The 15286-nt window shown below is 30.7% G+C and overlaps 1 protein-coding gene and 1 long non-coding RNA gene across 2 annotated transcripts; one reads left to right on the top strand and one right to left on the bottom strand.

Annotated features, from left to right (window-relative positions):
- The first annotated feature begins 4652 nt into the window (after positions 1-4652).
- LOC114383378 lies at positions 4653-13502 on the top strand. The gene is made up of 3 exons (XR_003660497.1): positions 4653-5966; positions 6074-6165; positions 11048-13502. It is a non-coding gene; the product is annotated as an uncharacterized LOC114383378 (long non-coding RNA).
- Positions 7916-9929, bottom strand: LOC114383377 (probable O-methyltransferase 3). The gene is made up of 2 exons (XM_028343042.1): positions 9122-9929; positions 7916-8583 (listed from the first exon to the last, which is right to left on the bottom strand). The coding sequence occupies exons 1-2, from the start codon at positions 9893-9895 to the stop codon at positions 8281-8283; spliced, it is 1077 nt and encodes a 358-aa protein (XP_028198843.1). The 5' UTR covers positions 9896-9929; the 3' UTR covers positions 7916-8280.
- Positions 13503-15286: the final 1784 nt, after the last annotated feature.

Here is a 15286-nt window from a genome sequence, read left to right as displayed (position 1 = left end):
ATATGAGTTATTTCATAATAAAAATATATTGAAAATATCTTTGAAAATATTTATTTAACAGTTATTTTTTTGCTTAAATGATAAGAATTGATACTTTTATTATTTATGGCTTGCAGATATAAAAAGATAAGATTACAAGATCTAAAAGATATTGATAACTGTTAAATATGAGCTAATTTGAAAATATCTTTAAAGATATTTATTTAGCAGTTAATTTTGACTTAAAAGATATGAATTGATATTTTCTTATCTATGACTTGTAGATATAGGAAAGATAAGATTTACAAGATCCAAAAGATATAAAAAAGATAGATAAGGAAGATTGTTTGAATCAAGCCCAAGTCCACTTCATCAGCTATAGATAGAGAGTCAGGCCAAGGAGGAAAACACCAAGTCTCAGAGAGCACTCTCACTACTACTCAAAGCCTGAGAATTTTTACTCTCTTCCTTTTTTTTATCATCTTTTTTTCACCCCCTTCTCATTGTAAAGCCCTCAATGGCCATGAGTGACTAAACTCCTAGTTAGGGCCTGGTAGGCCTAAAAAGTCAAAGAAATGTATGATGTACTTCATATTTATCAATGCAACAGGATTATTTTCCAGGTTTTTCTATTCTATTATCTTTTCTGTTTTTATCTTGCATTATTCATCTTTATATTCTTTTAGGGGTTAGACACTCGGGAGAGGGTAACTTCTAAACAAGATTTAAAGAAGGTATGCATGCATTAGTTTTAGGGGTTAGACACTCGGAAGAAGGTAACTTCTAATAGAACAAAAAGAAAGGATTTCATAAGAAAGTCATTGCTAGGAATAGAATGATAATTTTATGCCCATGCATTCTTGCAAACATCTAGAATTCATACTTCATGCATTTTATTTGTTGAGTTTTTACAAAGGAATTTGGGAGATAAATGAATAAAATAGACTTGTCATCGTGAGGAATCAGGGGCAAGTAAATGAACAGATGTGGGTAGAATAGAATCACCTAAATTGGTGAAGAAAAATCATAAATTCATACATCCTAGGCAAACAAGACATGCTAGGTCCTAACATTCGCATTCCATTGAATTCTCTCTTTAATTATTTTGCTTTTAATTCTTTTGCTTTCTATTTATAATTTACTATTATTGCCTTCTACTTTTTCTTTTAATTCCTTATAAATTGAAAAGTATCCAAGATAAGTACAACACAAAATCCCAGTGGATTCGACACTCGGACTTCCGAGTACTTTATTACTTGTGACAAATTTGGTACACTTGTCAACGAGTTAACAGTCTTGACTTCAAATACAAATAAATTTCAATTAATCTTATTTTATTTAATAGCATTAGTAAGAAACATTTGAACTTTGTTAGTTGCAATTATGTCACATGATTCTAATCATGTGATTGATACTTTAGCTAATTAGGATATGTGTTCAAGTGTTTTGAAGTCAAAGATGAGATTTTTATCCTAAAGTCATTATAGAGAAATTTATGAAAAATTCTTTCGTGATGTCTTAAACTTTGTTGTCTCTTACTTTTTATATTCATACTTCATCCAAAAGAAAAATTATAGGATTTAATTTGCTATATTTTTTGGTCATTATGTTTTGCTTTATTTATTCTTAACATGAATATAATGATCATTTCTTTGGTGCAACCCAATATTTAAAATAAAAAATATAAACAACTTAAAGTGACCTTTGAAGATATAAGCAAATTCTTTTTTTTTATTCTTATAATTTCTTTTCATTTTTAGTTTCTGTAATATTTATTTTATCTATTTTATGTCTCCATAAAATTCTTTTTATTTTATTTTAGTCTCATTAATTTCATTGTTTGCATGACACTATTATTAAGATGAGATTAATGATATATCTTTATTGACATGACACATAATCACATCATTATGAACTTAATTAAAATACTAAAATATTGAAATGTATTTAGATAAACCATTATACCTTTATCAAACCTTTAGAAACAATCTTATTCAATAACAACTCTCACAAACTTAGTTCTTCACAAATCTAATACAAGGCAAATTCAGTTACCAAAAAAAAAAAGTAATTGCCAAACTCACTGTGCTCTTTAACCACATGTTCCTTTTTTTCTTCACCTGCTATATATACCACGCAAACTATACTTATCCTCAGATCTTTTTATTTTTTTTTTCCTTTCTTGACGGTACTGTTCCAACAACACAAATATGATGAAGAGTTGGCATGACATTAAATATTGACGGTACTGTCTCCATAAAATTCTTTTTATTTTATTTTATTCTCATTAATTTCATTGTCAGCATGACATTATTATTAAAATGAGGATAATAGCATTTATTTCTACCGCATTAAGTATTTCACCAATCCTTCAACTATCTTCCAATAATATGTTTTAATTTAACATTTATTTTCACCGCAATAACTAGCCCCAAGTACGCTAACCCTTCAACCGTCCTCCAATAATAACATTTATTCTCACCACACTAACTACTACGACGTCAATCATTCAACTGTCTTCCAATAATATGTTTTAATTTGATCATGAGCCCAAAATTTGCCCATTTGCTTTTTAATTTGGCGGCATAGGAATACCATACTTTCTTAAATAACTATTTACTTTGTTTTTTCTATAAGTAAAAAGAGAAAACAGTGATCAGTTCTTGCAAAAGGCTACACAAATCATGAAAATTAATATTATATTTAGATATTCCATGAAAGAGAAAACAAAATTACACTGCATGTAAAAATGTAAAATTAATAGGTACAACCAACAAAATCACAGAAAAAAACTGTCGGCAACAATTCTTAACTAATAAGGCATGGCAAAGTTAGATTTGGCTTGTCTTGTGATACATATTAGAATATATATATATATATATATATATATATATATATATACACTTTGTTATTAAAATATTAAGATGAAAAGAAATTGAATATTGCAACACAGCTGTATTGACTATTTTGGTGCAGTGGTGCTAAAAAAAGACAAACAATAGGTTAAGTATAAAGGTTTAATCATCAGCTTTGATCTTTTATTTATTTAGACCATTTTATTTTTTAAAGTTTCAATCAAATTTTTTACTTTTAAATATTTTAATATAGTCCTTTATTTTTTAAAAATGTCTCAATTTGATAATTTCCTATCAATTGAAATTGACAATATTAAGTTACAAATTTCAACATAAAGAAACACATTGAAGCATTTAAAAAAAATAAAAGACAACATTAAAGCATTTTAGAAAAAATGTAACAACAAACTTAAGATGTTATGATCTAAGAACACAAATAGTCGATACTGTTATACTTCTATTAATAATCAAGAAGCATTTTTATTACTTAAAGAGACTTAAATATCATATTGACCTTTGTAAGTGATATTTTTTGGAGTTTAATTCTTGTTATTTACTATAATAAATAAAAAAATAGCAAGACATGACAAATGAAAGGTGATGTGATGCTACCATAATAACCTATCATTGACGCGTAAACAATAATATCCTGTTAACAATAACGTAAAGACTTTAATGTAGGAACTAAAAATGAAAAACAAAAAAATTAGAAGAGTTATATATGTTGGACATGTATGTATAAAGTAAACTTATTGGGCATGCATTTAGGTGGAAATGCAATAGAATTTTCAAACTAAACCCCTTAATCACGTATATTGTATGATTCACCTATTCATGGTAAAAAATTTCTTATTCCATGCATAAACATGCATTTAAGATTATAGAAATAATAGCGTTAGTGAAAAATATTTGAAATATTTGAACTGTTACTTGTAATTATGTTACATGATTCTAATAAGGTGGTTGATACTTTAGCTCATTAGGATCTGTGTTCAAGTGTTTTGAAGTGAAGATGAGATTTTTATCTTGATATTATCATAGAGAAATTTATGGAAAAAAAATTCATGGTGTCTTAAACTTTGTTGTCTATTACTTTTTGTATTCATACTTCATTCAAAAGAAAAATTATAGAATTTAATTTGCTATATTTTTTGGTCACTATGTTTTGCTTTAGCTATTCTTAACATGAACACAATGGTCATTTCTTTTGTGCAAACCAATATTTAAAATAAAAAGCATACACAACTTTAAGTGACATTTGAAGACATAAGTAATTTTTTTTAATTCTTATAATTTCTTTCCATTTTTAATTTCTGTAAGTTTAATTTATCTATTTTAAGTCTCATAAAATTATTTTTATTTTATTTTAGTCTCATTAATTTCATTGTTTGCATGACAATATTATTATGATAAGAATAATAGCATTTATTCCCACCGCACTAACTACTCCGAGGCCAATCCTTCAACTGTCTTCCAATAATATGTTTTAATTTAACATTTATTCCCACCGCAATAACTAGTCCCACGTACACTAATCCTTCAACTGTCCTCCAATAATAGCATTTATTCCCACCGTACTAACTACTACGACGTCAATCCTTCAACTGTCTTCCAATAATGTTTTAATTTAGCATTTATTCCCACTGGAATAACTAGCCCCACGTACGATAATCCTTCGACCGTCCTCCAATAATAGCATTTATTTCTATCGCACTAACTACTCCGACGCCAATCCTTCAACTGGCTTCCAATAATAAGTTTTACTTTAGTATTTATATATTCTCACAAACCATTTATCTTCCAAACCTATCCAAGCTTGTGACCTTCCTCATCTCAAACTTTTGCATCTATGCCCACATGAATAGGAGTATTATATTCAAGTATAAAAATTCATACTCGGAGAACAAGCTTATAAGTGCATTCACCTCTGTCTACCTCCAACCATTTTCATTAAGCGTTTAGATGAACTTGCTTTCTTTGATTTCGAATGCAAGCAAAAAAATATATCTGTGTCTTAACTTCAAATACAAATAAATTTCAACTAATCTTATTTTATTCAATAGCGTTAATGAGAAACATTTGAACTTTGTTACTTGCAATATGTCACATGATTCTAATCATGTGATTGATACTTTAGCTAATTAGGATATGTGTTCAAGTGTTTTAAAGTCAAATATGAGATTTTTATCCTTAAGTCATCATAGAAAAATTTATGAAAAATTCTTTGATGATGTCTTCAACTTTGTTGTCTCTTACTTTTTATATTCATACTTCATCCAAAAGAAAAATTATAGGATTTAACTTGCTATATTTTTTGACCACTATGTTTTGCTTTATTTATTCGTAACATGAATATAATGATATTTTTGTCCAACCCAATATTTAAAATAAAAAATATAATCAACTTTAAGTGACATTTGAAGACATAAGCAAATTCTTTTTTTTAATTCTTATAATTTCTTTTCATTTTTAGTTTCTGTAATATTTATTTTATCTATTTTAAGTTTTCATAAAATTCTTTTTATATTATTTTAGTCTCATTAATTTCATTGTGAAAATGACGGCAAATTTCCCCATCTGGGGTACTTTTAAAAAGTATTTCCCCAGATGGGGTTCTTTTGCTTTTATTTCCGGCAGGGGGCACTTTTGTACGTGAACAGCGTGCCATGCAGGACCCAAACCGCCATTGGCAATGGCGAGTTTGGTGTCACTGAGCAAGTCGCTAATGGCACTGGCGATACGTGCCTAAACCGCCATTAGAGCTGGCGATATGCACAAGCCATAGGGAACCGCTAGTCAAACTGGCGAGTTCCAATAACTGAGGGCAGCAGGCCTAGTTCCTGCCATGGCAGTGCAGCAGAGAGGAAATCGCCATTGTTGCAGGCGATTTGCAGAGAGGAAATCGCCATTGGTGCAGGCGATTTGCAGGTGCAGGGATTCAAAATTTTTTTTATAAAACGCGAGATATGCATGCTTCGTATGCATGCTTTCTTCTTCTTCTTATGCATGCTTTCTTCTTCTTCTTCTTCTGCTTATCTTCCTCATTGGTTATCTTCTTCTGCTTATCTTCCTCACACGAGATATTGAGCTTCCATTGCATTGTTTCTTCTTCTGTTGGTATTAGGTGTTTTTGTAAGTATTATGTTAACTGAAAATTTTAAAATTTTTTGTGTTATATATATTAAGTTAAGTTTAATTTATATTTCAGTTTTAATTGAGAAATTTTTTACCTATTGTAGGTGAAGTTTTGAATCTTACTTCCGCTGTCCTAACACTACACTGTGTATTCTCCATACGTGCTTTGGATTGCTATTCTTAATACGCGCTTCCGGTAAGTTAATTTTTTTTTAATGTTGTTTGCCCTATATTTTTCTGTTATATATACATGTGTTAAAATAATTTCAGTTAACATATTAATATTGTTTAGGTTAGGTTTATGTTAGGTTAGTTTTAGTTCATTTATAAATATAATTTTAAGAATATTAGTTAGGTTAGTTTTAGTTGATTTATAAATATAATTTTGATAATATTAGTTTGGTTAGTTTTAGTTGATTTATAAATATAATTTTAAGAATATTAGTTAGGCTAGTTTTAGTTGATTTATAAATATAATTTTGATAATATTAGTTAGGTTAGTTTTAGTTAATTTGATAATATAATTTATTTATAATTTTGTAAATTAATTATAGATATGGTAAGTTAGGTTAGGTTAGTTTTATTAATTGTTAGGTTAGGTTAGTTTTATTAATTGTTTTAGATATGCTAAGTTTGTTGATGTATGGTAAAACTTTTAAAATTTAAGTAGTATGTTTAAATATGATTTAGTTGGTATATTATTATTTGTACGTTAGTGATTTATTAATATAATTTTGTTAAGATTTTTAAAATTTGTATGTTATTATTTGTGATAAAATTATTTGTACGTTAATTTTAGTTAGAATGTGAATATTATTTAGTTTATTGAATTATAGTTTTTATTGAAATATATGATACTTTATTAATTTTATATATACGTTCTTTAAATTTTTTTTTCCATGAAATTTTTTTGATTTAATACCATTTTTTTATGTATAATATTTGTTATTTAATTTAAATTTTAATAATTGTAAAAAAAAATATGGTCATTTAATTAAATTTATTTATGTACGTATTTTAATATTTAAATTTGTTATGTATAGAGTATTTTAGTTAGTAAATAAAGTTTTTTTTGTGTAAAATTTATGTACGTGTAACAATTTATAATTTTATTATGTATTTTAATATGATAATTTATTTAAATTTTTGTAGCTATTTAATTTTTAATTTTGTTATTTGTAGATTATTTTAGGTAGTATTTTAAGTTTATTTGTGTTATGGTAATTTACTCAAAGCCTGCACTGACAGAAATTTAAGCACTCAGAAAACTCAAAAACTATACCCTAAACACTCAAAAAACTCAAAACTCCTTTGTGCATTCAGAAAACTCAAAGCCTTTCTTCGTCTAAGCTATTTCTGCTACTCCTTATGCATTCAGAAAACATACAGCTGAAACGTATATATAAGCATAAAATCGCCACTGGTGATGGCTATTTTGTGCCCTAAATCGCCAATGGGAGTTGCAACTTCCAGGCAACTCGCCAATGGCAGTTGCAACTCCCCTTTAAAGCTCCTGCAACCTGTTACCTCCTGCAACCTAGCAACTGGAAAAGGCGTAGCTGCCGTCAGACCATGGAACTCGCCAATTTGACTGGCGGTTCCCTATGGATTGTACAAATCGCCAGCTGTAATGGCGGTTTAGGCACGTATCGCCAGTGCCATTAGCGACTTGCTCAGTGACACCAAACTCGCCATTGGCAATGGCGGTTTGGATCCTGCATGGCACACTATTCACGTACAAAAGTGCCCCCTGCCGGAAATAAAAGCAAAAGAATCCATCTGGGGAAATACTTTTTAAAAGTACCCCAGATGGGGAAATTTGCCGAAAATGACATTATTATTAAGATGAGATTAATGATGTATCTTTATTGACATGACACATAATCACATCATTAAGAACTTAAAATATTAAAATAGAGAAATGTATTTAGATAAACCATTATACCTTTATCAAACCCTTTAGAAACAATCTTATTCAATAACAACTCTCACAAACTTAGTTCTTCCCAAATCTAATACAAGGCAAATTCAGTTACCAAAAAAAGAGTAATTGCTAAACTCTCACTGTGCTCTTTAACCACGTGTTCCTTTTCTTCTTCACCTGCTATATATACCACGCAAACTATACTTTTCCTCAGATCTTTTTTTTTTTTCCTTTCTTGACAGTACTGTTCCAACAACACAACTATGATGAAGAGAGTTCAGTCTATTGCTATTGTTACTTATCCAACATTCACTCATGAATCGAAACAGAAAAATTATAGCCCTAACATATATGAATGATAGAGTGCTGGCACATCTCATTAACTTACTATGGATAGATCTCAATGAGAGACCTTAAGCCCAAGACTGGAGTTATCTTGTAGTTGTTATAACCAGCAGAGGAAATCAACTTAGCCCATTCTTTCTTGCTTCTCTCTTTTCCAGTGACCAACACCATCATCAGCATATCAAAGAAGAGCTGTGTTTCAACTGATTCATCATCTCTCTTCTCATTCTCCACCACCATGTCTATGATGATCACCTTCCCTTCTTTGCCTTTCCTCGTTATGGCCTCTTTGCATTTCTTCAATATGTCCACACACTCCTCATCATTCCAGTCATGCAATATCCACTGCTTTGTCATTCAAAGTAACACACCGATCAGAATCATAAAATATTGACTTGCATTCATATTAAGCTTGGTAGAATGAATTGGCACATCATGTAATGTTTTTAACCGCAACATATAGTCAATACTTCAGAAAAAAGAAAAGTCAAATTTGAAGAGATCTATAACTATTTTTTCTAGAATATGAGCAGAGATTTACTTTTCAAATAATCATATGCTAGTTACTTTACGTACCCACTTAGTAAACTAGTACTAATTATTACAAGCCATATAGACCACTTAGTTGGTCTGATTTGGTATGATAGTGGCAGATATGTAGTTGGACTACTAGCTGGTGCTAGCTTACTAGCTTAGTGAACAATATACATATATATATTTGAAGTTATTTCAAGTGATCAATGATCATAAAATCGTTCATTTTTTTTTCCAATCGATCAATTATTTGCTTTAATTCTTTAAAATTTGACATCACTCAAGTATAAAAACTGGGTGTTAATGGTATGAATGTAAAATTGTATTCTGAATGTGAATAGTGATTTACCTTTAACAAAATGGCATCAGCTGGAGGAATTGCCTCAAACATGTCCCCTGCAACATATTTAAGGTTCTCACTTCCTTTCAAGCCAGAAACAACATGTGGTAGATCAAACACAATGCATTCCACCCGAGGGAATGATTTAGCAATGGCTTTTGCCATGGTCCCTGTGCCTCCCCCAACATCAACCAATGACTCCAATCCCATGAACACTCCCTTACATTTCTCAATCACCAAACTAGTGACAAATCGAGCATCACTTGCCATGGCATCATTGAACAAGTGATTAAGTTTCGGATCAGCGCCAGCATAATCCCAAAACATCTTCCCATGTGCCGTTTCAAATGGTGTAGGGTCACCATTTTTGAACCAAGTAGAAAATTGATTCCATGGATTTGTCGAAATTGGATCAAGCATGGCATGCAAGAAAGGTGTCACACTCATCGGATGGTTCTTAAGCAGTAGTACAGATGCATCGGTTAGCACATACTTGGCTTCTAGCTCATTCTCCAAGTCATGATTTTGTAAAGAGAAGAAGCCAGAATGGATCATGATTCGCATCAAGCGATGGACGAAGCAAGTTTTGGATGGGTGGATTGGTAGTGAAGCAATGAGGTTTGAGAGTGGCATGGGTTGGCCATAGTTGTGTATGATATCTGGTATGCCTAAGTCAACCACACATTTAAGGGACATGGAGTTTATGAAGCTAAATATGTGATTCCATATGTGGGTTTGAGCTCTAAGTAGTTTGGCAGCATGCTCTTCATCATGGGATTCCATAATTTGCTGCTAGATGTGGATTTTGGAGTATGGAACCTCACATTATTTGGGTCTATTTATAGGCAAGAAGATGGGTTTTTTTACCAAATTACATATTCTCTCTCCATTCTTTTCCTAAAATACACTACTTTGGCCTTTTATTCCCAAAGTACACCTGTTTTGACCACTTCACCGGAGTCTGGTTTTCACACCCCGACTTCCGTTCTTCTATTTTTTTTATATAAAAAAGTTTTTATATTGTTAAAATTAAATATTATATTATATAAAATTATTTTTAAATAATTTGAAAATTATTTATTTATTAAATTAGTTTATGTAATATTATTTTATAATTTAATTTTGTTATTAAGAAAATGATATTATTAAATTTAAGTGTTTTTGTTATATTATTTAAATTATTTAAGATATTTTTTGGTGAATATATGTTTTAAAATCTGAATTTTGTATAATAATATATTTATTTTAGTAAATATTTATTTTGTATAATAATCTGAATTTTAAAATTTTTAATTTAATTATATTATATAAAATTATTTTTAATTGATTTGAAAATTATTTATTTATTAAATTAATTTATGTAATATTATTTTATAATTTTTTGTAAAGAGAAATATACATATAAAGAAAAATATAAAATTGGATAAAATTAGAGTATAATTTTTTATTTATGTTATATGTAATTGTGTAGTTAAATTTATATTTTGTTAATTTTTGTATGTTTTTGTAATTAAAAAATAATAAAATTAGTTAGTAGTATTAAAATACAGTAAAAAAACACCACAAAAAAATATATGACAAATCAGTCATAGACAAAATACTCAAATTACAGTCATTGAAATGATACTCGACAATAATGAAACATATTAAAAATTACACTTACAATGCAAACATAACAAAACTAATGAGGATATGAGATATGTTGTGCAGAATACATGTCTTCTTCTATTTAGATTACTGGTTTGCTAAAAATAGCCAAAATTTCTATTGTGCAGAATCGTTTCCAATAGTTGGATTGTGCTAACACTTTTAGCACGTCTTCATCATTTTTCAATTCTGTTATGTCATATTCAATCAAATTTTCGGAATACTTAGAATGACCTGGTTGTCGAAAGAATAATCGTCTAACCAATTGTGATCCGTGAATTCCATTAGGGGGAACCCCTGTAGGTGCAACTTGTTTGATTAAATCCTTGAGTTTCTCCATGCCACATCCCGAAGGAATGTCAAATCTTATTGGATTAGTTCCAGTAAAGGAGTAACCCAAAAACTCACCTTGACGTGGTATGTTCCACTTCCCGTTGTAATACATAATTGCATCATGAGTAGGAGTGATGATTGATTGAAGCAGATTGAGTATAGCATCCGGTGTTCTAATAATGGTACATAATAATTCTATAGGGCCAACACACGAGTATTGGTCATTGCACATTAACATTGTGTAAACATCATCATCATTTTTCAATTGTAAAGATTGAAAAAAATATTGTTGACCTGCATCTATGAATGGCTGTCGGTAGTAGATTTCATCCAGTAATTGATCGTTGGTTAGTTGAAGGGTGTTGTGCATTCTACGCTTGAGTGTATCAAAAGAACAGTTGTTAGGAACTCGCATTGGTGTTGGAATAAGACTTTGAAAATAAACACCAGTTTGGTTGTAACTGATTGATCCATTTGGAAAAATGAAAGCTAATCTGGAGTTAGTAATGGTCTGACTGCTTGTTTCTCCCAAAATGACATAGTAATAAGATTGAATTTGGTTTGTGAAATTATGTTGTGTGAGATTGTGTGTTTGTATTGTGTCTGTGTTGTGTTATTTATAGTTGTATGAGTATTCTGTCACGTTGATGTGTATTGGAATCCAATGTTTCTTTTTCCCTAGTAAGTGATGTAGCAGACGTCCATTATAATTTCAGAGTGAACAAAGAGATTATGAGTTGTCCATCTCATGTCAGTTTTGCACACGTCTCTAAAAATTAAATGTATCACTTGTAAAACTGACATGAAATGGACAGCTCATAATGCAGAGTGTTGTTATTTTGGACTGTGATTTTTCCCATGTAATTAAAGCAACAGACGTTCATGATGAATTTCAGAGTGAATAAAGAGATGACGGGCTGTCCATTTCATGACAGTTTTGCAGGTGAGACATTTAATTTTTAGAGACGTTTGCAAATTGCAGAGTATTGTCAATTTGGATTGTGATTTTTCCCTTGTAATTAAAGCAGCAAACGTCCATAGTTATTTTCAGAGTGAATAAAGAGATTATGAGTTGTCCATTTCATGACAGTTTTGCAGGTGAGACATTTAATTCTTAGAGACGTATGCAAATTGCAGAGTATTGTCAATTTGGATTGTGATTTTTTCCTTGTAATTAAAGCAGCAAACGTCCATAGTTATTTTTAGAGTGAATAAAGAGATTATGAGTTGTCCATTTCATGTCAGTTTTGTCGATGAGACATTGAATTTTTAAAAACAGTGTAGTGTAAATGACAAAGTATTGTGAATTTTGACAGTTATGTTACCATGTCAACTACTGCAGTAAAAGTGGGTAAACTGAAAATTGCTAATTTAAATTTAAAGGAAAAATTATTTCAATACGTAAAGTGATAACTGAAGACAGACATAAGACATTACATGAAAATCTCAAAGAAGAAATATAGGTTCGTGGGATGGAGACAGGTTACTTCCTTCGGGCCCGGAAGAGGAGTCTGTATCACTATCATGGTTTTTGAGCCAACAAGTCTCGTATTCACCTAAGTCCTCAAGATTAGAGGTTGAGCCATGTTGGTTGCCTGGTGGGTCATTATTGTGACAGATTATGGCAAATAACTCCACAAATGGTAGTGATGGGTTATTGTAAAAAATGTTGAACATTTGTCGAACATCAGCATCATCTCGCAGAATAAAAGATGTGTACATATAACGTTGTCCTGACTCAAATATAGGGCACCGAAAATGGAGATGTTGGATATGTTGTTTTGGGTCAATGTTTAGTTTTTGGTGAACAAGTTCAAGCAATTGTGTAAAGGTTATGACCTTGTCGACCATGAAAGTTTTTGTGTTGTTACTAACGAAGGTGGTGCCCTCATTAGTATTGCAAATTTGGCCGTCGTAGTAAACACAAACATATGCAGTTAGGTGACATATTGTGGTAGGGATTGAGATGAAAATTTGAAATTGTTACGAATGTCTTTAGCTGTAGTGGTATTTATAGAATTTGGTTATAATTGAGTGAGTCACTAGTTAACTGTGCATTTAGATGAACGAGTAAATGAACACTTAAGCATATTTACAAGGGTCCATAATGTGCAAATTGTTGAGTGAAAAAAACAACTGAGTGAAAAAAAACTGAGTTGTCCACGTCATGTCAGTTTTACTGGTGCGACATTAATTTTTTTAGAGATGTGTGAAAATTGCCGAGTGTTGTCAATTTCATCTGTGATTTATCCCTGGTAATTGATGGAGTAGAAGTCCATTATAATTATCAGAGTGAAAAAAATTGAGTTGTCCATGTCATGTCTGTTTTACTAGTGCGACATTTATTTTTTTAGAGACGTGTGTAAATTGCTGAGTGTTGTCAATTTTAACTGTGATTTATCTCTGGTAATTGATGGAGTATAAGTCCATTATAATTAGCAGAGTGAAAAAAAATTGAGTAGTGCATGTCATGTAAGTTTTACTGGTGAGATATTTTTTTAGAGACCTATAGAAATTGTCGAGTGTTGTCAATTTCGACTGTGATTTATCCCTGATAATTGATGCAGCAGAAGTCCATTATAATTTCAGAGTAAAAAAAATTGATTTGTGAAAATTGCAGTGTGTCACGAATATTATTTTTTTGAAGTTTTTGACGTTATTATTATGGAAAAAGTGTTCAAATCATAATTTTTTTTGATTTAGTACTTGTATTTTGAGGTGTTAGTCGATGGAACTGGTGCACAAAATAATTTTTTTTGGATTCTCTGACGTTCAAACTATAGAAAATATGAGGCACACACATCATTAATGTGTTGGACATAATTTTAAAGAAATGCAGAACATGGGCTCTTAAGCATAGTTGCAAGGGTCCAAATCATAATTTTTTTGATTTTGTACTTGTATTTTGAGGTGTTAGTCGATGGAACTGGTGCACAAAATAATTTTTTTTAGATTCTTTGACATTCAAACTATAGAAAAAATGAGTCATAAACATCATTAATGTGTTGGACATAATTTTAAAAAAATGCAGAACATGGGCTCTTAAGCATAGTTGCAAGGGTCCAAATCATAGTTTTTTTGATTTTGTACTTGTATTTTGAGGTGTTAGTCGATGGAACTGGTGCACAAAATAATTTTTTTTGGATTCTTTGACGTTCAAACTATAGAAAAAATGAGTCACAAACATCATTAATGTGTTGAACATAATTTTAAAAAAATGCAGAACATGGGCTCTTAAGCATAGTTGCAAGGGTCCAAATCATAGTTTTTTTGATTTTGTACTTGTATTTTGAGGTGTTAGTCGATGGAACTGGTGCACGAAATAATTTTTTTTGGATTCTTTGACGTTCAAAATATAGAAAAAATGAGTCACAAACATCATTAATGTGTTGGACATAATTTTAAAAAAATGCAGAACATGGGCTCTTAAGCATAGTTGCAAGGGTCCAAATCATAGTTTTTTTTTTATTTTGTACTTGTATTTTGAGGTGTTAGTCGATGGAACTGGTGCACTAAATAATTTTTGTTGGATTCTCTGACGTTCAAACTATAGAAAAAATGAGTCACAAACATCATTAATGTGTTGGACATAATTTTAAAAAAATGCAGAACATGGGCTCTTAAGCATAATTGCAAGGGTCCAAATCATATTTGATGATGCCGTTACAGGGGTACTTACACATATTTGATCCCATTATCACAACATTTTATACTTCAATGACCAAGACGATGACCAGTCCCACAAGGTGGTGGACGCCGATTACGTCGAGGATTTCTTCTTTCCAGTATGACTGGTTCTTCCACGTCATGATCATGTTGTTGTTCTATGTTAGTATTTTCAATGTTGGTTGTTGCAGCTGAAGAACTTTGACCTTGTTCTCCAAACGAATGCGGTGCATCGAACTGTTGTAAAGTAGCTAAATATGATGCCGCTGAATTTGGTGTATTGAAATCGACGCCAAATAAATCGTTCATCCATTCATGGGTGGTTGCGGTGACTGACTCGCCAGTGTGGCCAAAAGTTTGATGAACAGGTGAAGGAGTAGAATACATTGACTAAGGATGTAGAATTTCAAAATGTGTTTGTTCAACACCTGACCTTGCAACATTTTGTGTAATTGTTGTGAGCGGATCATGTAGTTGTTGTTCAACAGACAAGAACAAAGTAGTGTTTTTTCTATACCATTCCATGTA

This window comes from Glycine soja, chromosome 14, assembly GCF_004193775.1.
Source record: "Glycine soja cultivar W05 chromosome 14, ASM419377v2, whole genome shotgun sequence".
Classification (NCBI taxonomy): Eukaryota; Viridiplantae; Streptophyta; class Magnoliopsida; order Fabales; family Fabaceae; genus Glycine; species Glycine soja.
Note: the sequence above shows the minus strand (reverse complement) of the source record. Positions and strands in the feature narration are given on the sequence as shown.

Excerpts from the sequence above, each read along its gene's own strand:
- LOC114383377 (XM_028343042.1), bottom strand. The coding sequence starts at position 9,895 with ATGGAATCCCATGATGAAGAGCATGCTGCCAAACTACTTAGAGCTCAA. Across the intron at positions 8,584-9,121 it reads CTGATGCCATTTTGTTAAAG|TGGATATTGCATGACTGGAA; the intron begins GTAAATCACTAT and ends ATGACAAAGCAG.